At 41.1% G+C, this 24,369-nt stretch overlaps 1 protein-coding gene across 4 annotated transcripts in view; it reads right to left on the bottom strand.

Annotated features, from left to right (window-relative positions):
- Nucleotides 1-373: 373 nt before the first annotated feature.
- LARGE1 (LARGE xylosyl- and glucuronyltransferase 1) overlaps nucleotides 374-24,369 on the bottom strand; it is a 300,056-nt gene continuing 276,060 nt past the window's right edge. For 3 of the 4 annotated variants that reach the window (XM_068400631.1, XM_068400632.1, XM_068400633.1), the window contains 4 exons: nucleotides 19,850-20,128; nucleotides 13,069-13,215; nucleotides 7,756-7,951; nucleotides 374-3,562 (listed from right to left, as the gene is read on the bottom strand). In XM_068400631.1, the coding sequence (XP_068256732.1) occupies nucleotides 3,365-3,562; nucleotides 7,756-7,951; nucleotides 13,069-13,215; nucleotides 19,850-20,128 (820 nt within the window). In that variant the 3' untranslated portion in view covers nucleotides 374-3,364. The remainder of the gene's footprint in view (nucleotides 3,563-7,755; nucleotides 7,952-13,068; nucleotides 13,216-19,849; nucleotides 20,129-24,369) is intronic. The other variant, XR_011048183.1, reaches the window with a different exon arrangement.

The raw sequence follows: 24,369 nt of genomic DNA, 5'->3' as shown, positions 1-24,369 counted from the left end.
AGAAAAGAAAAACTGAAATCCTCAGATTAAAAATGGAAAGAGCTTATAAATAGCCATGAAGTATGGTATTCCCTTAGATAAATGCATGACAAGGACAAGCAAATGCTGGTATGACTAAGTTGGAAATTTTAGAAGTTGTTCAGGCTAAATAGGAAACCTTCAGAGAAAGGAAATCAAAACTCTGTAAAACTGAAAGGAAGGAATGTAATAGTTAAGACGGAGTTTGAGCAAGCTAAGAGGGAATTTGAAGAGCAAATAGTAGGAAGTTAAAACTGAAAATGCACATTTGCTCAGCACACCAAAAGCAGAAAACAGGAGATAACCGGTAGGCCACCCCAAACAATAAGTAGAAGAAGCAATTAAAGACAATAAGGACATTGCCAAGAATCTAAATTATTTATTTGCATCAGTCTTCATGAAAGAGGATGCTGGAGTGATATTTAAATGAGAGACTCACACTTTCCAAATATCAAAGATAAGGAGAGGTCATAGACTGAAGACTCAAGAGAGAAGTTGTTGGAACAAATCAATAAATCAAAGGCATTAAGTCACCAGGTTTATCCGATATTTCTTGAAGACTTCAGGAGAAAACTGAGAATTAAGAAACAAAGTTGCTAGCAAATACCTACTACAGCAGAGTACTGGAAGACAGTGTTATAACTGAGTTGGGGATTTTTGTTGTTGTCGGTGGTGGTTTTTTCACGGTGTTGGAGGAGCCCTGGCAGTTACAGACAGATATGTAATCCTAACTTGCTACCATGTAAATTGGCTGACATGTGTTAAAAAAAAAAACAAGCCCCACACCTCCCAAATCATGAAGCACATAGACAAACATGACATGACAGACACAAGTCAGTACAGTGTCTATAAGGGAAAAATAAAGGGTCTCTTTGAACCTACTACCAATCTTTGAGCTGGTTACACCAGCCAGCACACCTAAGCCTACGCAGGAGGTCCCAGGACTCGCTGTACAGCCAGGCAAGTAGCAAACAATTACCTCCCTGCTCCCCCATCCGCATCTCACGACCACTGAAGAGAGAATAATGTTCATGTTGATAATGGCACATCCAAACAATGTACAGGTCTGTGCTACAGCTTATGCTGTTGTGCGGCAATCCAGTCGATCCTTGGGCAACATTGTTAATCCAAGGAGAAATGTACATCTGGAAATGGAAAGTTTTTAATATATATGAAACATAAAGGTGGCCACACTGAAGATCTGACTGGAGATTTTATGTAGGTACAACCAGTGTTAGCCTCTCTTAGGATCAGCTTTTGACATCTTCCTGCACATTAGCTAATCAACAGGACTCTGTGCTGCAGGGCTTTTCTCATTCTCAATATGCACAGTGACCTGGGTCCTTAATGGTGAGTAATACAGGACTTGGGGAGTTAAGATTTTGTTGTGTTTTTTTTTTTTTTTAAATGTATCTTAGCTAGGACTGAGCACTCATTTCACTTCTTCCCAGCTCTTTCCAGCTTTTTATGTATATCTTTACATAAAGCCATTAAGAACAGAAAAGCACTTCGGAAAATTATGCAGTGATCTATTCTTATGCAGCCAACACTCCCAGGGTAAAAAGTAAAAATTACACATAGCCTCCACCCCTTTTTATTTCTTGTCAAAGATGTTGCCTTTTTTGGCTTTTCTGATATATACACAGCATGATGAATTGATATTTGTAGTTTAAATGTCTGGTTTAACCGCGTGGTTTCCACTGTAACAGAAAGGTCTCACGAAATGTCAGGTTAGAAATAAAACCAAGCTCTAGAGGGCTGAGGTGGGAAGAAAAGTAGAAGGTCCAGTGGCTGAAAAATAAAATGGAAAAAAAGTGAGCAGAATGCAATGTGGATCCATTTCCCAACTCAGGCATTGGTATTGGTACATATGGTTGTATGGGGATCTGGTGTAGGGAGACAGACACATTTCTCACTGAGTTGTTTCTGCTTTCTCTATTAACATCGCAACAGAAATTACAAATAGCCCTGCAAGGGGTAGTGCATTAAATTTCATCTCTTCATCCCATGTAAACACAACATTAATACTGAATAATAAAGAAAACAGTAAAAAGTCCAGTGTCTTGTTTTCTGCATTTTGCTTGTTAGGATTCCTGTCCACTCTCTAGCATACTCCTGTGTGTACCGAAGTTGTGAACTTGACCAGCCCACGTTCAAGCAAACATTCACACTCAGATTCCCAACACATTATTTTCTCCCCCTCGAATGGGGAGTTTATTCCTAACAGTTCTGCTCCTTTTAATTATAAACTCCTTTAACGAAGTAGTTCTGAGACCTTGCAGCAAGCAGCAGGAGAGCACCAAGGCTACTAGTTGCCATGTTTATAATCCCTGTTCAGCAAAGAAGTCCACCTACAGCCCAAGGCCCAGTGCCTTCACGGATGGGCACGCACTGAAATGAGCCTACAAATCGATATCCCCCCGTACAACGTGCCTTATAGGCAAAATCCAATTCTTGCCTAAAAAAGATAAAGAGTTACAGCCAGGCCCTTTATTTTACAAGACACACACAAACGAGTTGCTCCGGTGAAAACAGACCTTACACTGACAAGTTTTGTTCACTTTCTGGCAGAGCTACTGATCTTCTTTACTGGAACACTAGAACTGAAGACAGGAAAGAAACACAAGGGAGACATTTCCTTGGCAAGGAAAGGAGCAGCATTTAGGACTGGGGAAAAGGCAGGGTGGGGTATAGGGGATTTTCCTGATAAAACAACTATTTTGAGAATAAAAGACCAACTGATATCATGTATACACCTAAACCAGAACACACCTTCTCCTTCTCTGGAGTGAAGTATTGTATAAGTGTCCCCTTCATTTGCAAGGCTAATTCAGACCTTTGGCTCATCCTGCATTAACAAGGTCATCCATGTTAACAGGGCCCTTGTGAAAGTTCACAGGTGAAAGTTCCCTTTTAGAGTAGTGCAGATTTGAAATTCACAGGACAGCGACCCGAAGATCTTCCTTTACAGATAAAAAGCATGTCAAATTATTAAATAGCAACATGAAATTCTATATTCCGACGGTCTGTCTTTGCTCTGTGGTTAGGAGAGCAGAGTGCATTCCCAGCCCCTGCCCAGTCCCCACCTCCAGCATCACGGCGGGCGTGTGGCTGGCTCCTCTCGCTGACACCTCACGAATGCTAAAGCTGAAAGGACTGGGGTAGTCAGGGAAGGGACGAATGAGCATAGTCTGAAGACATGTCACTTCAAATTTCTACTGTTAGAACTGCCGGTATGATATAAAAACAGGAAGTATTTCTCAGTTCCAAGTTTGAAGACCGGGCCCCAAATGTTCAGTGGCTCCTCTCCCAGTGTCCCTGTTTCCCGCACACGGGCTCTGTTGTGCTAGCTGTTGTTCTCTGCCGTGAGATATTTGAGGGCTGCAAAGCCATAGTGGCGTGACATATCCTGCTGGAACTCCTCCTTCAGGGTCTTGAGACAGATGCGGTATTGCTTGTTGGAGCGAAACTTGGTGATGTCGAAGCTGGGGGCATGCGGCATGTGGATCATGTAGGCGTTGGGCAGCACCGTGAACTCGTACTCCTGGGGGGGAAAGACAGTGGCTGTGAGGGTGCTCCCGAGCCCTCTTGCAATGCATCTCTCCTGCATCTCCACAGTCAAACATGCTCCATCATGTGACAGTGCAGTGTGGGTCTCCAAACCAAGAAACCCGTACAGATATGCCAAATAAGCCTTCTTTTTTTAAAGTTGCTTTTTCTTGGTTTTAAGAAAGATTGACTTTCCCTTTTAAAATGTTTTACTCCATATAAGCCAAATTATGGGGCAACAGTACAAAAGGCATGCCTGAAGCCATGTCTGCAGCACAGATTTTGCAGTAGTGTGGTTGCAGCCAGCTCAGCTGTGACTGCACACAGCATGAGCCTCAAGTGTCCGTGCAAAAGCATGCTTTTGCCCCTACAATTTATCTTGCTTGGGATGCTGGAATAAGCTATATTTACAAAGGCATCCATTGCACTACATATGTTGCTTTGCCTGTATACTAAGATACAGAGACAAAACTGTCCAAAACTATTTATAAACCGGAAATGAGGGGAGAATATGGTATCTTTTATAGGCGATGTGTGAAAATGGACCTGCTAATTCCATATGCTTTGAGAAGGTTTTATGTAAATTAAGTTCTCCTTCACAAAGCATGAAATACTGTGCTAATTCCCCCGCTCCTCTAAAACTACTTCACTAATTCTATTTATACCTGACCAAGTTCTTTGACAATTTTTGTTGTTAAAAAATGATAGTTCATTTAAGTCTCAATTATTCCTGTTAGATTTGTTCCATTTTTATAATTAAATATATGATCATTAGAGCAAAGCTAGACAAAGACTGATTCCTAGACAAGCTGGAAGGTCACTAGTGTTGGGTGTGCAAGAAACAGATATCTGCTCCTGCAAGGAACTGGGCAGAAAAGGGAAGTGGAACCTCATATTCTGTAGCCAAGAGAAGTACCCTAACTACTAGGACAATACCTCTTTTTTCATATGAAATTTCAAAAAATATGACTTGTATGGGATGCAAATGACAAAGAAACTTTGAAGGCAAACTTCCTATTGTCCTCACACAGTTTCTATTTGCAACTGTTGCTGTATTGACTCATTGACCATCTCTCCAGAAGACAGTGGGCAGGCAAGGAACAGCCACAGAGCATGCTGGCTTTAAAAGAAATGGTGCACAACTTCCCCTGGTTTGCAGACTCCAGTCTTTGTAGATTTAGGAGTCTGTGCAGAGACACAGAGAATCTGCAGCACAGAGGCAGAGTATTCCAAAAACATTTTGTTAGGGAAAGAGATTTATGGGAGAGAACACACTTGTGCTAATAAACCTGAGTGTTTCACCTATAAATCCTTCCTTACTTAATGAAATATGATCAGCCCAGAAAAGACTGAAAACTGCTGGGTTACGATGCTACCAGAAACCAGCCCAAAATGAAGCCCAAACAAAATGGAAAGAAGTGAGCAGAACATGATGTGGATCCGTTTCCCAACTCAGGCAGTGGTATTGGTCAGCCCAAAGTGTACATAAGGCTGCAGTGCTGTCCCAGATAACACCTATGAAACAGTAGTACGTGTTGGACAGCTAGGTGCAGGTACAGCTGTATGGCTGCTCCTTTCTCATTATGGGAATGCCTGTTCCTTGCCAGACAGTGCTAAAGTGGTAAATCTTTGTGCCAAAATGCTATCATATATGGGAATGGGATCCTCTAAGCTTCTCTTTGGGGTGACAAATGTACAGCAAGAGCAAAATAATCTGATGCTCACAGGCAGAACTCATTTAGCTGAAGGAGACTTAGAACTAATGGGGAACCAAATGTAAAAACAAAGGCTGGCATGATGGAGTGAGGAGAGCTGATAAACTACAAACTACAAAATATGTCTCTATGCGACCTTAAAAGTAAAGGCTGAAGCTGCAGAAGAAGATACATGCCCCCATACAATCTTTTCTTTGTTCTCTGTGTCTCAAGTTTGTAATCCTGCAGGTCAGGGACCATCTATGCCCTGCATACAATCTGTTCAGCACAGCAGTGCTCCCATCCGTCTGAAAGGCCTTCAGGCACATAAAGCCTTCCAAACCTTACTAGTCTGCTGCTAATAAGCCCCTTTGAAAGATGCTGGGCTGGGGTCCTGGAAAAAGGATTGCTCACAGTCTAGTTCCACAGTCACTGGAAGAGCAAGGAAAAGTTTCCTAATCTCTTCTACAAGGAAACGTCTATTGAGAAAGCAAAGAACTTGCAGGAACCTCTGTCCCTACCTCACAGGTTATAAATTCTTTAGGTGGAGACTGTTATTATCTATGTATTTGTACAGCATCCAGCTCAGTGGACATCTGCATGACCACAAAATAACAATGATGATTATTTCCATGCGGTGTGCTGCTCTGACGGACGGTAGTGGCACAGGCCCTTGGTAAGCAATCATAGAATCATTTTGTTTGGAAAGGACCTTTAAGATCATCGAGTCTGAAACAGTTTTCTTGACAGACACTGCAGTTGTGAGGAGCAGTGAAATAATTCAATTGAGAAGCTGCTGTTTGCTGGTAATGAAGCCAGCCAAGCAGCTGGCAGCAACCTGATCTGTGGACACTCTGAAGCAGAGGAATGACATAAGGGGAGATGGCTGTGCGATCCCTTGACCCCTCCAGGCCGATTTTCTGGGAGAACAGAGCAATACCCATGTTGCTACAGATGAAAATGAAACTTCTTTTCTATGTGAGAATGTTTTTAAGGCAGGAAGAGTGAGAAAAACAATTCCCCAGAGTTAGTTCCAAACCAATGGCTATTTAAAATATCTGTGCTACGACCAACTTCTTTGAAAAATGTTCCCATTTCCCATGTGTGAATCTGTATGCTGGGCAAATGTCTCTGAACAGAAGAGTTAAATCGTGAGTGCTAGCTGAGAGCTGCAAGTGAGAACATAAGCCTTGTTACCCAGATTAACAAATCAATCATTACACTGGCACTCTCCACAACTGATGGTTAATTGATTAGTGTGTGGAAAGTGCACTGGAAAATTAAAGTGCTATAGCAAAGCAAAGTATTATTATTAATGATGAAATAAGGGACACTTTTTTTCCTAGTCTGTAATAATTTTTTCGCAACATAAGTAGGTTCAAATTTGTTGGGAATGCCCTTTTGCAAACAGAGGGCAACTGGCTACCCACACCCCAGAGACGCAATCTCCCAGTAACTTGCTGCATGCCTTGTGGTACTCTGCTTCACATAATCTGGTAAGAGGTGGGCAGAGAAGGATCAGCTATATTCCAATCCATAGCAGAAGCTAGCATTGGAGGATACAGATGGCGAAAAAGCATGTTTTTTGGTTAGCATGAAATGCTACTAGTTCAAAATCTGGGACTGAAACCAAACCAAAAAACCACAAAACCAAACCCAAACTAAAAAGAAATGCCATGACTCAGACCCTGCTGATTAGCACAGTGGTTAGCTTCATATACAAGAACAGCAGGGAGATGCAAATGCTGCCATTTCAGTGAGCAGCAGCACCGGGCTCCCACGGAGCCATAGTCACTGCCAGCCTCTAAGATCTAGGCTGGTGGCAGGGCTCTTAGCAGCTGTCAGAGCTCTAGTGCCAGTCTGGGACTCTCGAGCTTTCTCTGCATCCTTATTCTCATATATTCTGCCTAGCAGCTCCATCCCAAGTCACAGATCCAAGAGGCAGGTAGCTCAAGGATCAAGTACTTGGATCCTCTAGAGTCTGCTCCACAGGCAGAGACTTTGGAAATGTAAAGTTCTTGGCTTTGCAGAGATGCGCTATAAATCCAGGCCAGAAATTGAAGATGCTTGCCCTGGATTCAACTTAAGACTGCTTTTTGAATTCTAGATTAGCATTTGGGACTCACCAACCTCTGTTTAACTGAAAACCTTCCAGCTAGGTCTATAGATCCCCTAGTAGGTGAGAGGCAACAAGTGTTGCAGTGCTCAGGCACACTGTTGGGCAGGAGGCGGGCACTGGGGGGATTGTGCCACTGCGAGACACCAACTTTTTCAGCACTGACAAATAAACTAACTCAGACTCAGTTCTCCTTTTAATGCTTGACAAGGACTAAACTGACTGTTTCCAACTCAAGAAGAACTCATTAAGGAGCTCAGTAAGGCCAGATGAGCACTTTGGTGATGCAAAGACTGATGCCTTTCTACAGAACACAGATTTCATTTAACAGCCTTGCTGCCCAGCCCTGAGTGAGATACGCAGGCGTTGTCTCCTCACCTGTGCATCCAGTTCCATGATGTGAGCTACTTTGTTCCAGCCAAATCCAACAAACCGCCTGTCATACTCCGGGCAGTCCTTCCTGACAACAACGTATGGCTCAAAATCTGCTTCCCACTCAACGCGGTAGGGGGTGGTGGCTGTTCTCCACTTGGCAAAGTTCGTTGGCGCGTGCCCTTTTGTCCAGACGTGATACCTTAAACAGACATAAATGGCAAGGACGTGGAGAGGCAATTAGATAGAACGCATCTTGGCGAGGCAACAAAATGTTACTTGTTAAATGAAATGCTCAAAAATAAGGACATTAGCTTACAATTCACATCATCATTTTCAGGACATCTCGGAGGCAATTTCTAGGACTATTTCCAGCACGCTTCCCAGAGCCTCTGTGTGCTCAATGCTTAAACACATCTAGCTGGTGAAAGATAGTGTGAAAACACTACCTAATGCTAATGTGAGAAACAACTACAAAGTATGGAGACAGTTCAAAATGCACTGCAAAATGCTGTGTCTCGTTCCTAGCAACCAAACGGCTGTAGTGGTGCTCTAAAATCGGTGGAAATTCTGTAGCTCAGCTAAGGTCCCTAAAATTAGCTATTTCTGCACCACAGTGACATTCATGATCAGTTTTACATGTGATTTTATAATTTGTATGAGAGACACCTGCAGCTCTGGATAGATGTTCTGTTTTATTAATTACTGTTATTACTATGGCAGGAGCCAAAGTGCATAATTAAATTAATAAGTAAAATATTACATAAAGGCTTTTTGCTGTACTTTCTACATTGTGGGGAGTACCCATGTGATCCTAAGTAAGGTAATCAATTCGATTTACAGAAAAAGATCCTTTTACACTTTGTTAATCTTGTTTAGGTCACAGCAGGTCCTTTCCAAGAACAGCTTGAATCCAGCCCATTAGTGCCAGGGTCAATGACTCTCTTGCCCACATATTATTCTTACGCCTTTCCAAAAATCAATGAGACAGGCTCCTTCTGCAGACCCATAGATTAACTAACGAAACAAAGGCATAGCAGGCTATCTGTATTACAATGCTCTGAGACATGTAACCAAAGGGGCAAAACAAACATCCTGCCAGTTTGTAATGTAAGGTACATTGAATTCACAGGGATGACTCATGTGCTAAAGTAAAGGGATTTAAGCATTAAATATTTGCAGAATTAGGACCCGAGGTAATGTTTCAGCCCCAAAAATTCTCGTAACATTGCAAGTCATTGCTAAAAACAGGGACATAAAATCACAACCTAAGAGTTTCCACTTGGACTGTATATTCGTATGGCTTATAACTGGAAAAACAGAGAGGTGTTCAGCTTCACAGACTCCTTGTTCAGGGGCAGTGCAGAAGGACAGAATTATTAGGATAGCACTGAGGTCTCAAGTATGGTCCTTTGAAAGCTGCATTTCTAAACTGTAAACAGGTAGCATCACTTTCAGATGTCTGGTTTGGGGACCTGGAAAAACAAAGCCCTTCCGTATTAAAAAAACTGACAGTGAATTAATACTCTAGAGGTTATTAGAAACCAGTGCCAGATTCACAAAGATGCTTACAATACTTAATGCCCTTTGGAATCATCTCCAAAAAGCCTATCCCTTTTCTTGGTCTCTTGGAGATGAGTGGGTAACCCAGTCACTAATGGGCAGCTATCTATGCTGGAAAAAAGTACAATCACAATGTGGGGTTTAAAATGATATGGGATTGTGAAGGATGCTGTATCTTCTAAAATCCTACCTCTGGCATTTTGAAATTAAATATGATAATAATGACTACTAAACACTTACGAAGTGATTTGTATCTTCAAAGCCCCATACAAACTTTGGTTAATTGAGATTTCTACAGAGAAGCAGTCAAATGCTGCTGCTATTCTAGTAACACTCTTCCACTGATTTAAATGGGGAAGGCGGGGAACATGACACTAATCATAAAAACATCAATTTCTTTCCACCCTTTTTGGGGAAAGAAGAGTAAGCAGTTACAGCAGCTCAGGTGTAACCTCTGTGTGTTAAGAGAGCTGATAAGCAGGGGGAAAAAAAAAAGGGTGGAAGAGGCAATGAAGGGAAAATACAGAAGTGAGATTGGAGAGACAAAACAAAGCGTAAAGGAAGGAATAGACCTGATTGATTGTACCAAACACAATAATACCAGAGATCATCTACTTGCCTCTTCAGAGCGACTGATGTAAGTGAAGGGAAAGAGGAAGACAAAAGGATGGCTAAGGTCAGGACAAAGAGGAAAATGAGTACAGGACACTCAAATAAGGTATGCACACACTAACTGTAAAGGAATAATTAGACTGGAAATAAGAATTGTGAGAGTTCAGGATTACATACATATATGTACATACAATATATATGGGTCCACATATATACACACACACACATATAATCTGCTGGAGCTAGGTCTTGGCCAATGGCTGATCATCAGATGAAATGTACTGCAAAATAAGATATGCAGACACCATTACATGGAAGTCCATATAGAGGAAGCTACCATAAAAGAGTGAGTTATTTCCAACAGGCTTTACTCTCGGTGACGCAGTCCTGAGAAGTGGTTCACTGTCTATATTGGTCTTCCATCTCACAGGACAAATGAATAAATCTAATTTGCCTGCTCAGGCCCTTCTCACTCAAGATTTAAATACACATTGAATTTTAAGGCCACACACAATCTCAGTGACTCCCAGGAGAACTTTGTGAAAATTGTGAACAACGTGTTTTTTACTACACTGGCAATTTTGACAAATCCAAACCAAATAATTTGATCTCGTAAAATGATGATGAGTTTCTTTCCCACGGTTCATGGACAACAACTGCACAAAACTCCTCTGCTTTGGGTCAAATGTTTCATCTTACTTTCATTATTGACTGCTTTTATTTAAAATAAAATTTCAAAACTACAGCAAACTTTGCTAAAGTTAGCAATATGAAATCATTATTCCTCTCAGAGTGTTTTTCCTCCCTACCTTGTCCCTCAAAGCTTCCCGTTTCACTGAGAAAGATGGTTTGGTGAAAGGAAAACTTTCCCAGTTCTGTTTTCAGATGCTTAAACATTTTGCCAGATTGTGGCTGCAGTCAGTTAATTAGTTAATCAGTTGTTGCTGGTTATGTTTTTGCAATATGATGCATCTTCTACCAGCTGTGGTATTCCTTGTGCCTGAAAGCTGTGTCGGCAGTACATTTGCGGTTCATCAGCTATTATCCAGGCACTGAGCGGACACATCTTTGTGAGGCACAGTCACAGCCAGCACCTGCAAACAAAGCCAGCAAGCTGGCACAGAGCAACCCACTGCTGCGCAGAGTTTCCACACAGCACACCTTGCCAGCCATAGATGCTCACGTCTTCCCTTTCCTTCTGGTGGTGACTGGGGGATGTAATTGAGAGCTGTTTTGTACTTCTTAGCTGCCCAGAGGAAGAAAAGGTCACCATTTGGAAAAGAGGTGACAAAAGCAATTTCTGTGAGGGAAAGATTGTAATCTACCATGTGGTGTGAGGAACTGGGATGCTGCAGGCACTCTCAGCAATCACTGTCACAGCAGTCCTTCCCAACTCACTCCCACCCGCTCAGCCTCGGATTGCAGCGTTATTAAAGCACCTTGAAGGTGGAGGTGGAAATTCTCAGCCCGGATCACAGCTGCTTTGTGGCTGTTGATAGATTTGAGCAATGAAATGAGACAAAGCAAACTGGGGAAGCATTTGCAAAATGTGTCCTACATTAATATGTATACCAGCTACAGACCGCATGTCCTTCAATTCTCATTTAACCTTGCTCTGGCAAAACTCCCACTGCTGTTAAAGAGATTTTTGCCTGTGTGAGACTTGAGAAAGGATCTGCAAATCTGGCTGTGTATATAACACACCCACATGCTGTATAGCTTGAAGATGAAATCTGTAGTGGAAGGGCATTGCTGTGCAAGCTGAAAATTTGATTGTCAGTGGAATGTGAAAATCCTGAGGGTGTTATTTTCCACTGGAAGTATTTTTTCTTTCAACTATGGGAGAAACAATTATTTTCTATCAAAAAATCTCTCGTTAATTTCTGCGTCTTTGACTGTTAAAGAATGATGGGAGAGTGAAAAGCACTTGCTCTATCAATATCCTTAAGTAACTTTCCAGAGAGAGACATGCCTTTCAGTCACATCAAGTTTCTATTTTAAGGCCACTCCTGGCAGAGGTAGTGTCAGAAATATGTTTTCCAGGCTCACACAGGCTGTCAGCTATGACATGTGCATGCAGCCACATGAGGGAAGGGTGGCTGCTGCAGTGAGAGACGTGCGTAATGCAGGGAATGGAAGAAGTGTGAGGAACGCTCTAAAGGAAGGGAAGTATGGGAGAGGTGATACAGCTCCACCGGCCATGGATAATACCTAGCTTTTTCATAGTTTTTATCTCTAGATCTCAAAATACTGTAAAAAGGAGAGGTGAACATTGTTACCTGCATTTCAGAGATGGAGAACAGAGATGTAAGAAAGTGCACTGATTCTCGTACCACCTCCCAGCAGGGCAGTAGTGGAGCCGAGAAGAGAACGCAGGTCTCCTAAGCCCCCTCTCTGTGCAGTATCATAAGGTCATATTGTATTCTTCCCATCACTGCGATGCTTTACAAATGTCTGCTAATCAGACCTTACCACACACACCCAAGAGACAGTTAACCCCTGGTAATTGCATTTTAAAACCAAAGAGTCTGGCAGATAATAGAAGCGACTTGTTCATAGCCACAAAAGGAGTCTGCTTCAGAGAAGAGCTCCAAATGGAGGTGTTCTTCACTTCTCAACTTCCAGTCAGAGTACACTTTTACCTCTGCACTGAGAAACTCTAGGTATTTAAACAGCTGTTTCACACTTTAAAAAAGCACATGACTAGCCTGCATTTGTTTTTCCAGTAAGTCAGTAAGTAAGCGAACCAACGAGCAGAGAGAAATTATTTTTGGTCACATGAGGGACACAGCTACCCGTAGTATTTGGCAGCCAAAAAGCAAATTACATGCACGTGAGTGTAATGGTCACGCTTGGTTTTGTAACGCAATAAAAAATGATGAAACTAAAACAAATTCAATTTAACAACTGAAGTCCTTCAGTAGAGGACTATAATACAAGATAAAATGCTGAGCTTACAGATGGAATATATCCACATACGATTCTGTTCACTGCCTCTCTATGAAAAGGGAAAAAAAATTCCAATAGGTTTCTTAATGGAGCTAGCTAGCTGCCAGTGAGAGAGAAAAATCAAATATTCACAAGAACATAAAAAAAAACTTTAGTGATAATGACCACAGGTTCAACAAAAGTACTTTCCATTACCTGAACGTGAAGAGGGTTCCCATGTCCAACATAGATAGCAGCTCTGCTTTTGACTTAGGGAAGGAGAGGCGGTAGCGTAGGGTCTCAAAAGCAGGTACAATCAGAGCTTTCTTGGTGTTAGCCATGTCTAGCTGGATGATGGACTTCCTGGCAAAGAGAAACAACAAATACAAGCAGGAAAATTTTAAACTGAGCAAATTACTTGGCTTTTCAAAATAAAGAGCAGAGAATAGGCAGTTTGATACTGTAAATGTAACTATGGCCCGTATTTTTCCCAGGGGTACTTCATATTTTCCTCAACTTTTGATCTGCTGCTCTAAAAGCAGGGAGAACAACACAGTTCATAAAGAGCCTGCGTGTTCGACTGATCAACGCTGCTCGGCATGCCTAGGGGGTGCACAGACCTGAACTAGCACTCTGAGCACAGCCAGCTGACCACCCTTTTAAGAGAAATATAGTTGAATGTTACTACATATATGGGAAAGAGCTGCTTAGTCAATGATAGTTCTAAAAAAAATGGGGTTTATCCAGGACTCAGTGGGACTTCAGAAGGTAAGGAGCTGGAAAATTTGGTTGCATTTCAGCCTAGCTATTCTCTGTGCTATGCTGTGCCATCTCACTTGCTTTTTACCTCTGCTTTAGAGCTCTCTGTTTCCTGCAAGGTGAGTGTTACCTTAACACCACTACGGACCAGATAGTTGCCCTCAGGAACACTGTTGCCATGATGGTCGGTCTTTGTTCAAGGCAAGGTACAGATGTACTGCAACAGGACATGGTGCAAATCAGCAAAACTGTAAATTAGCAGTATTTTTTTGACTATTGTTAATCATGTGCATGGTAGTGTCCAGAGATCAGAGCTCATTTGTGCTTGGCTCTACCTACGGCAAAGAGGCTGTTTCCTGCAGAGAAGAGGTGCGTGCTGGATGCACTGAGACACCTCGCTTTTTCTCTTTGTTTGCTGCAAGTTGTTCAGTGCAGAGACTGTTTTGGTGTGTGAGAGTGTGTGTGTGCACATACTGCATTTTGCACAGTAGGGCCCTCCTCCAGACAGGAGCCTTAGGACGACTGCCGCAGGAGTGCAGCAGCTTAGCAACCTTACGCCCTGCCTGCCAGAGGGATTCAGTCTATTCTTTCCTAACAAACTAAAACCCAAATAAAAAGAAAAAGAAGTTACTTTTCCATCCCCAAACTGAATCTTACTATGCTTGTCGTTAGAAAGAACTCGGTCTCAATTTTCCTTTCATTATCTTCATATTTCATACGAGAAATATGCCTCTCTCCCTGTCAAAGTCAGTTCCCCTTAACAGGATTCACTGTCCTGACTTTTATGTTCCTGCAACAAGCAATCAAGGACAATGTTGACAAGCAGCAAACTCTCTACAGCCTTATAAGATGAAGGAATTGGGATCACTGTCATAATAACAGAAGGACCAAATAAACCACTTTTCTAGGCCCAAATACCTAGAATTCATTTATATTGTCATAAGAGAAAAAGAAGAGCAGAGCTATTTAATAAAATCTAAACTTCAGAAAATTTACACCACCCTATAGGCCTGTTCTATAAAAAGAAATCTGTTCTCAGTGCCTTACTGCAAAGTTTGCATTGTTTAAAGAAACACCTGCCACATTCCAGTGAACTTTTCACAACTGAAGGATTTTAACAGCATCTTTTTTGTACTTTCCTCACTAGCTTCTCCCTCACCATCACTAATGGCCAAGCTATCTGCAGGTAAATAGATGACTCCTTCACAATCAGCTGACTTCCAAGACTGCTGAGCAGTGCCAGCATCCATTCTTTAGGACACTCCTAATGTTTCTTCCCCTTCACACCTTCTCTGCAAGCAGGGCACACTAACAAAGTTTCTCTGACAACATCTCAGGCTTTCTGGACTCTGTGCAATCTATCAGCCTTGAGTGGTACAGCTTTAGGGATTCAGTTCTAGGAAGGAGTGGGTAATGTTTGCAGTGATGCTCACCCTTTGGGCTCTGCAAGGAAACAGCAGCTTCCATTTATGGCTATTGCTGTCTCTTTGTTTGATGGAGAGCTCAAAGACCCAGACAAAAATAAATGCCTTGCTATGCTGAGCACTGTCAAAGGGTAGGAGACAATCCTGCCCACCAAAGTTCATAGTCTGAAGTTGAGCAAAGCTGAAGTAGGTATAGGTATCAAACAAGGGTAACAGCAGAGGCTGTCAGACCGAGCAAGTTGTGTTGAATGTGACTCATTTTGTAAGATATGGGTCTAAAAATTATGTGGGTATCAATAATCCTTTCTGCACACTCCCTACTCTTGTCACCTGCAAATTTAATATAGGTGTCAATGGTAAAACTGTTGCAAAGAGTTCTTTTCTTCTTTATGAAGAAAACCAAAAGGCAGGGTGAACAAACTGATACAAGAGGCTGAAATCACTTGCACCATCAAAGGTCAATATGAAAAGTTAGGTACGTGGAGAGAAGAAGAGGTCTGAAAACAAGATGCTTGTAGTGGAAGCAGCTAACACAGGAACTAGTGGAGGTACTTCAAGACTGAAATAACATAATGGGATAATCTCTGTAGAAATATTTTCAAGAGAGATATGAGCATTTGAGGTGCATATTGTTAAGCTCAAAGTGGAGGGGTTCACCAAAACTGAGCTGGGACTTGAGACACGCTCAGTAAAGAAGTCCAGCAGCACTGACCTCTGAGTAGAGTGACCTGCCTTTGATGTGGACTAGATGACATAAAGGACAATGTAAAGGGAAGAAGGAATCAGTGCTGACATCCAGGTGTTGAATCTGAGTGACAAAAGACAACAGAGGCCATGTGAATTGTGATAAAGGCAGGGAGGATTTGGTAGAGAAAACAACACCTTCGCTTTTCTTCTGGTAACTTGGCTGGCGGTCTGTTCCCTGGACAATCAGCTGAAAATCTAACCTCTTCCTACTGGAAGCAAATCTGCTTTTTCTTTTCTGTTGGGTTGACTTTTTTTTCTCTTTTGAGTGGAGGTGCCATTTGCTGGTTGACTGGTTCTGTGATATTGGAATAGGAAAATTATGTGGAATGTAATGTAAGGAATACATTTGGTTATTTTGCAAACTAGCACTGGGTAAACTGTTTAATTCCTGCATTATCCTTATGAGGGCTGTTTTTTGGATTCAGTAATATCAACTCAATATCCATTTTCCTTTATCTGTCCTTTTCCCCAAACCCCAAAATAAGGATATATGATTTTATGAAGAGCTTTTTCTTTGCTAGTGTTGTCCAGGAAACCGTTTCCCAGGCATCTTCGTGTTCAGACCTGATGTATGTCATTCTGGCACAGTGAAGGTTGGGTTAAATTTCTAAATCTACTAATCAACCCTATTTTTCACAAAGCATGGAAGAAATGAATCTTAAATCACAAAAGTCTCCTCACAAGTCAAATGAACTCCAGCATGTTGATACCAATCTTTTAATCTCTGTAGTCCTTTCCAAAAATTAACACAGAAATCTCATCCTTATGGGGGCAGATAGTAATATTATTCCCATTTCTGGAGGACAGAGAAGCTCAGACACAGAAAGGTTAGCAACCTAATCCTAATGCACTGAATTAAAAAAAAAAAAAAGAAAAAAGAGTCCATTAATCCAAATTAGCTTCCACCATCAGAACTGGGTAAGTGGTTAGTTCGAGATCAATGAATACGGCAGTCACAGAGCTTGTGGTAAGAATGGGAGAGTTGTCAGTCCACTGTTAAATTCATCAGAATGTTTTTCCTCTCTGCAAAAGCAATGAATGCACAGCCTACAAAGGCATCCAACAAATAAAAAACAATAGGCACAACATGAAGTGTGTCTCTTGCTGAGATGCTGAAGAATGACCAGGAATACTTCACAACACATGTTGCACGGGACAGCTATAAAAGTGATGGACAGAGCTTGGATGCCAGGTCGTAATTCATGCTAAATGTGTCACTGGAAGTGAAGGGCATATTTACACAAATGTGCCAGGAAAGAACTTTAATGCTAGCTGTGACAACTGTAGATAAGCAGCCTGTCCAGTTATGTCATGTTAGAAGAACTTTAGGATGACCCACACACCTTACTTGTAGCAACCAGAAAAGAGTCTTTACTGCTGGGGCAATGACAAGATGACCTCAGTAACTAATGAGGGAAGGTGACAAAAGACTGACTCAGCACAGACCATGAAAGTGTTTTGAGTTTTGTAAGCAGGAAGTCTTTAAATGATACATTTCTTTCCTTTTGTGCTTCACAGAAGAGTAAGGTAGGACAAAAAGGGGGTTTGATGGAGATTAAAAGCATTGAAATGGTCTTAGCAGCTGTGACACAGCTCAATTAGCACAAATCTACGTGCTAGCAACAGATACCTAGAGGGACACGTAACCATCAGCTCCATCAGCTTCTCCTTCAAAACTGGCCATAACCTTTCACATACAATACCTTCAAAATATGTTGAAAGTGTTTTTCGAAATTCCTTTGTTTCTGAGAATATATTGTCTGTAGAGACCCAATATACAATATATGTAAATCAGCAAACTTTCAGTGAGAGGGACTTGTCTGGCTCATCCTGTACAAAGCGATGCCTGAAACACCACACTATTTCTATTTGCTTATGGTTGTTCTGCCTGAGGAAATGAAGATGAAAATGTGTGTACATCTCTCTAACAAACAATCGCTGCCATTCAGACAGATAGCACTAATAAGCTACTTGCAGAGGTAGTGGGAACAGTCAATGCAGAAAGATACAGGGCATCTATATTTAAAATAATCTCACTGCACCACCCTGCTGTTCTGCTGAGAAAAATCATTATTGAAAAAGCAACAAAAGCCTCTAGTCCACACGCAAAAAAAAAAAATCCAGTCCCTTTTTAAAGAGCTGGTAGTAGCAGATTAGCAATTTCAATATTCTCAGACAACAGAGACTCACAGTAAGAGTTAAGGAGGCATGGGCCTCACAAAAGTCTGGTAGAGTAACACAAGGTCTCGGATGCAACAGCTTTCAGTGCGAATTTTTTTTTTTCTGAAACAGCACCAATGGGTGGCATAGCTGTGCATTTCGTCCTATCATAGAATCACAGAATGGTTTGGGTTGGAAGAGACCCTAAAGATCATCTAGTTCCAACCCCCCTGCCATAGGCAGGGACACCTTCCATTAGACCAGGTTGCTCAAAGCCCCATCCAACCTGGCCTTAAACATTGCCAGGGAGGGGCAGCCACAACTTCTCTGGGCAACCTGTTCCAGTGTCTCACCACCCTCACAGTAAAGAATTTCTTCCTAATATCTAATCTAAATCTACCCTCTTTCAGTTTAAAACCATAACTCCTCGTCCTATCACTACATGCCCTTGTAATAATACATTATCATGATATGAGGACTATTTCTGTGGCTGTAATATCTTAAGTATATTGTGGTACATCATTCTGTCTTCTCTCCTCTCTTCTTCCTTTCAGTGCTGGCTCCCATCAGTGCACTGTGAAGCAGCATGGAGGAACAAGTTGTTTTTTTAGTACTACATGCCAGTATCAACAGCTGCTATCCTTACTGTGTCCAGCATCGATCTGAAAAAATGTAACAGTATGCAACACTAACATCAAAGAACAGAAAAGCTAACAGCAACTGTCCCTACATGTGTCTTGAGACAGCTGATGTGTGCAAGGGACAGAATTATTTTGAGGTTCTCATAGCAGAAGTCAAAAAGAAATACCCCTAAAATAAGTGGGAAACAAGCTGACACAGTGCAATAAAACTTCAGTGATATTATTGAAATCCAAGGTCTTAAAAGCCTTAGTGAATTTGGCCCCGTACATGGACGCAGAAATTGAAAAAGGCAATTAATTCTCTATATGAGGGACAAGTGAGAAGATGCTTACTGAGTTGTTAAACCTGAAACAAAGGAATTCCTCCATAAGTTTACGATACTGGAAGGTATATTTCCCTTTACACTCCAAAACCCCGGGCCTACGGACTGAAAGGGATCACCTACAGGCAGACCCTCACTGCAACACTTTGATCAACTTTTACCAAATTAGAACAGAGATGAAAAGCAAAACTGGTCAGGACTAAGGAACTGAAATCCTCCTGTCTGGCCACAGGGTGTCCTCCTTGCTCTGTGCTTTGGCCTCAGATGACCAGCCTCTGCAGGGGAAAAAGGTCTTTATTAAAAAAAGCTCAGTTAACGGATCAGAGGTCTGTAGTTTGCTCAGCCCAGCCTGCTCACATACATTATGATACAATACACACCGAGGTTACTCTTCCCAGTTTCCTTATGCTAATTATTTTGCCTTGATACGTGCTGGTGTTGCAGTCATATTTTTGAGCTGGTTAGACTATCACCCTCTTTTCAAGATATGGAACTGGATTAAGAGTGTGTCACAGGGACAACAAGTTCAGTAATGCTTTGCATGTTTTTTCTGTCACTGACATTAAGAACCAGGGATGTTTAGGGAAATCACTCGGTTCACATCTCTGCTAATACAGCATGCTCTTGCACATACTTAGTCCAGTTCAATTTTCAAATTAATTCTTCTGCTGTTCTGAGGGAATTATTCTGATGGCTAACAGGGCTTACATTTAGACCTGAGTTTTTTCTTTCATAATCGTATTGCTTTACTTCCAGTTACAGCCCCTTCATCTACCCTAAAAATTCTTGTGCCTTGCTGGGCATTGTCACACCTTAAATACCTATAAGCTGCCTCTTTCAGATCTGCTCAAACTGCATTGTTTTGGGAATATGTGAGAACAGTGGTGTATGGAGGGGGCTGAAAATGGGGGTGACAGTGGGAATCCCTCTGCTGTCCATTTACCTGAGGTACTCGTAGAGTCCATACATGGGCAAGAAGTCAATGTCAGACAGAAACATGTATGGTGTGCTGATATGCTTCATGGCCACATTCCTTAGCAGATTCACAGGATAGAACTGGCCCTCCTTGTACACGATATGGTAGCCGACATTGTGGCGGCTCATAAGTACTTCTGAGCCCTGGGCGTAGCGCAGAAATTGCTGGGCTTCTGCATCAGAAAGATAGAGTGCCAGGCTGATTGGACCTTCCCAGTGTTTGCAGATGGCTTCAAGCATCTGGAGCCTGAAAGAGGAAGGGTGAGAATAAGAAAAGGCTGTCTCCCTGTCTGAGACTCTTTGCCTGGGTTCATCTGATCAAATGCAGATATCTGTCTCTAAGTGAGACAGATTGGGGTCACTTTATAAGCTGTGGAAAGAAATAAATATTTCTACAGCACAATTCATCTCATCTAAATTGATGTCTCCCTCTGGACAGATGGACTGCACTATAGATATGCCTACTTCTCTCCACTAAATACATGGGATCCTAAGACAGCCCTAGCTCAGATACACACATCCATAACTCAGATACCTAAAGCTAGGTACCATCCTTTCTGCCTAAAGCATCGATGCTGCAGGAAAACCAACATAGACGATGGGACTTCATCTCATGGGAGCTTTGAGCAGTTGCAGGGATCTGTCCATGTGGACCTACTTATAGGATAGGGGTCTTGTAAACTTAAACAGTGTCTAGTGCCCAATTCACACCTCAGGTGTGAATTCTATTCTCACACACTATCATACTACAGTGCTCTTCAACAAGCTTGTGGAGGAGAAAGGTGTACAGACCCACAGATCATTTTACCTCCTGTTTAGGAAAACCTTCCCCAAATTTTTGCAAGGCAGTTAGTCAGATCTTAAAAGCTGTTAAAAGTGATAGATAAAGGGAATACTGACTTATATGAACATTTGCAATGACTGGAAGAAAACTCACTGTCAGGGAAAGGGAAAAAGGATGACACATTGATAGAAATGAGATTTACTATGTGTAGAGAGCAAGGAGAGAACAAGGGAGAGACATGGCATTGCTGTGGAATATCAAAAGAACATTTCAGGCAAAACCATCATTTAAAGTACTAATTTGTATATGTTTTAGCAGTGTCTCAAATTTCACGAAATCATTTTTAAAACAGGTTGTATCAATGTATATTTTTTAAAACTTCCAGCAGTTACAATACTATTGACGAAAATAACAACAAAAGATCTCATACACAAACGTAAATCAAACACAGCCTGGTCAAAATCATTTAAACACTTTGGGTAATTTATAGAGAATTGCCTAGAGATTATGATATGCCACCCAAAACCACAGCAGACTGATTACAAAGCCTCTTGAGTTAATACAAAGGGAAATGAACCTATGCAGCCTAGCCAGGTATTCTATTAAAAATTAGGTAGATTATGCAACATGATTATCTTCTCTCCCTGCTAAAGCCACATTACTAGGTTTTTCCTATTAATATTTATACAGAACACAAGAAAAGTTTTCTGCATCATCATAATCAGAGCAAATAATTTCCCCCTCCTACTATCTCTCTACACTTTGCAGCAGAAAGGAATTATATACTCATACTAGCACACACACATTCTGATTTAACATTAATAGCTTTTTCCTGCATTTCTGAATGATTGTGGTGACATCCAAGATGATATAATCGTTTTTTCTTAGATATGAGATATAACCTTTACTAGTCTACACCTGGCACATTATTTTCTTTTTATCTATTATTGAAACAAAGGTTATTATCAGCCTGAAACATACAGCTGCATTAGAAACACAAATCAATAAAAACGATCTAAAAAGTATGTGAAGGCTTTAGGCTTTTGATTGTACAAATAATAAATAGAGAAAAAGATTACTTTTTTTTTTTCCTTCTTCCAACATAGTGGAAACCTATTAATCAGGAGACTCCAATTCATCAGCACTCAGATTTAGGGCAGCCTTTTAAAAATGGAATACTTGCCTAGCAAGAAACGCAGCAAAATGCCTTTCAAGGACTCCAAGCAGTGGACAAATGGCATACATAACTTATTTAAATAGCACACCTGATTATGCCTGCAAAGCTTTTCACGATAGTTAAGTGGGAACTCGGTTTTGCTGGTATAAATTTCCATCTGGACAGCTTAGTCCCTTCAGAATACTCCATTTTGCTGTGTTGTTCTCATTGACAGGCTCCACTTCCACGAGTTTGATACAGGGACTGCTGGGCGATGCTCCATAATCTACTTTCTGTAGGTTGTTACAATAGTCTCCTTTGACCATAAAACTTAGAATTACGAGTTTCTAAGCTCAACATGACCAAGTTATTTTGGTTTTGTTAGAGGTCTCGAGGAATGCATTCTCTTGAGGAGACTACAGAGAAAATAAACTCCTGTACTGCATAATAATGGGGTCATAATTTAGTTGGAAAATTTTTTGAAAGGTCTGTTTCAGCCAAGAGAATTCTGCTGGAATTCAATAGTTTTGTGAGATTATTTGTTTTCACTTTTCTTCTTAAGAATACTCAACCAATTTACAACTCATTCTCACCCAGACTTCAATCACTGTAATTCTTATCCTGTCTTTCTTTGTCCCCATTCTGATCTCACGTTTTTGTAACACCCACTCTGATTTCTGAACCCCAGGTACATACCGTGCCTTTAGAAAGGCTGCCTAACCAAAACACATGCATGAAAACCACAGTGATGCAACCAAGCCATTATCCAAGAAAATGTCACATCAGTATAAAAGGTGACAATTAACCAATAATGAACAACACTGGACGAAGTCTGTCTCCAAGCTTCTATCTAAAGGCATTAATGTTAGCTCCTAAACTGCATCCCTCTCTTCTATTCCCCAAGCCTATAGCACAGGCGAACATAAGCCTGTCACGATAGTCGTGCCAGTCTCAACTCCAACAGGACTATAATTAGAGACACTGGGAGTTACTTTTTTTCTTTTCCTCATCTTGGATGATCATTTGAAAGAACGATGCAGGAATGTAGCATATAGCACAATGTTTATGTTTACGTACATGTCAGCTTACATCTGAGACAGTATTCTTAAATGTCTACAGCTATGCTGGAGGAGTTTAATAAAAGTGGTTTAAAGAAGATACAAAAAAAATAAGGCAGTAACTGAAAGATGCGGTAGAAAATAAGGCACATAAACAGTTCTTTGGTATGATATTATTTATTGATTTTAGCTGAAAGAAAGCATTTCCAACTCAAATCAATAATTCATAGCAACACACCACTGAAGTAGGGAAGATTTTTCCTGCACAGTATCAGGAGGGCTGTTCTTCCTGAATAAAAATGTGTGGTTCTGTCTATCAATAAAAACATGTACCCCAGAGAGGATCCAGAAAGGGAAACAGACACTCAGACTTTGCATCAGTGCCAGTGAATCAGCACTGAGCCCCAGCTCGTTCTTTTGAATTAAATTCTGCAGGGAAAACATACCATGTGCACACAGCAGCTTTACTAATTTACTGTGGCACTCACTCAGGGTCTGGCTTAATTTATTTCTTTAGTTTTTTACTCAAAGGTCTGTGAACACTTAAGAAAATGTTTCCTCAATTAAAAATCAATGGAACAGACACTGATGTGCACAGCAAATCATAACACAATGTGCAGGATTCAGTGCTGAGGCACTGGTGAAACAGAATAACCCTCATTCATTCGTGTTTATTTTTAAAACAGGCTGTAAATGTTTTGTTGATCTGAATTCCTCTGACTCTCCTTGAATACTGCTGACCTTCCACTGGTGTAGCAGTGGTGGTATTCACGGGTCATGTTGTATTCTGCATGTGCTCCGCTAAATGAAATATCAGTTTCTGGCTAACATTCAAGGAGTTCTGACCTGTTTTGTAACCCACTCTCATAGCAGTAACTACAAAGTTTGGACTAAATTCAAACTGAGAAGCAGGAGGAAAAAGGAGACTGACAATTAAAAATTTCACAAGGCTGGCTGATCCGGACTGCACTTTCAGAGCTTCTGAAAAACAACAATTGCAATGGTGGGAATCAGAAAGGTGCAGGTGGAACGTGTCACAAAATGGATCTTATAGCCCAAATGAAATACCAGTTAAATTCCACTTTACATCAGAACTGAAAGTTGAAAAGAGTTAAAGTAGAAATGTTATTCTGAAAATCAGCGTTTGTATAAAAATGCAATGACTCGTCTCAAAAGGAGATTTTTCATTTCACACTAGCACATCAAAAAAAAAGTTTTATTTTCAACTTCCCAATTTGAAACTAAAACGTTATTTTTGATTTTCACTATAAGAAAAATCACTAATTGAAATTTTCTGCAAGGAAAATGGCAATGAAAGCAAAACTAACATTGTCTAATGAGGAAATACTGTGTGTAAAAACTTGGTCCGCTACAGCTCCTTGCTTAAGTCTATTACAAACATCTGTTTTTCCTAACTTGCCGTTCAACTGCATAAACTAATAATGCCTGACAATCGTGACAAGTAACAACCCCTGCAGTTCCAGTATTCA

The sequence above is a fragment of the Nyctibius grandis genome, chromosome 5, assembly GCF_013368605.1.
Source record: "Nyctibius grandis isolate bNycGra1 chromosome 5, bNycGra1.pri, whole genome shotgun sequence".
In the NCBI taxonomy this organism is placed as follows: Eukaryota; Metazoa; Chordata; class Aves; order Nyctibiiformes; family Nyctibiidae; genus Nyctibius; species Nyctibius grandis.
The sequence above is the reverse complement of the archived record's forward strand: the minus strand, read 5'-3'. Positions and strand labels throughout refer to the sequence as shown.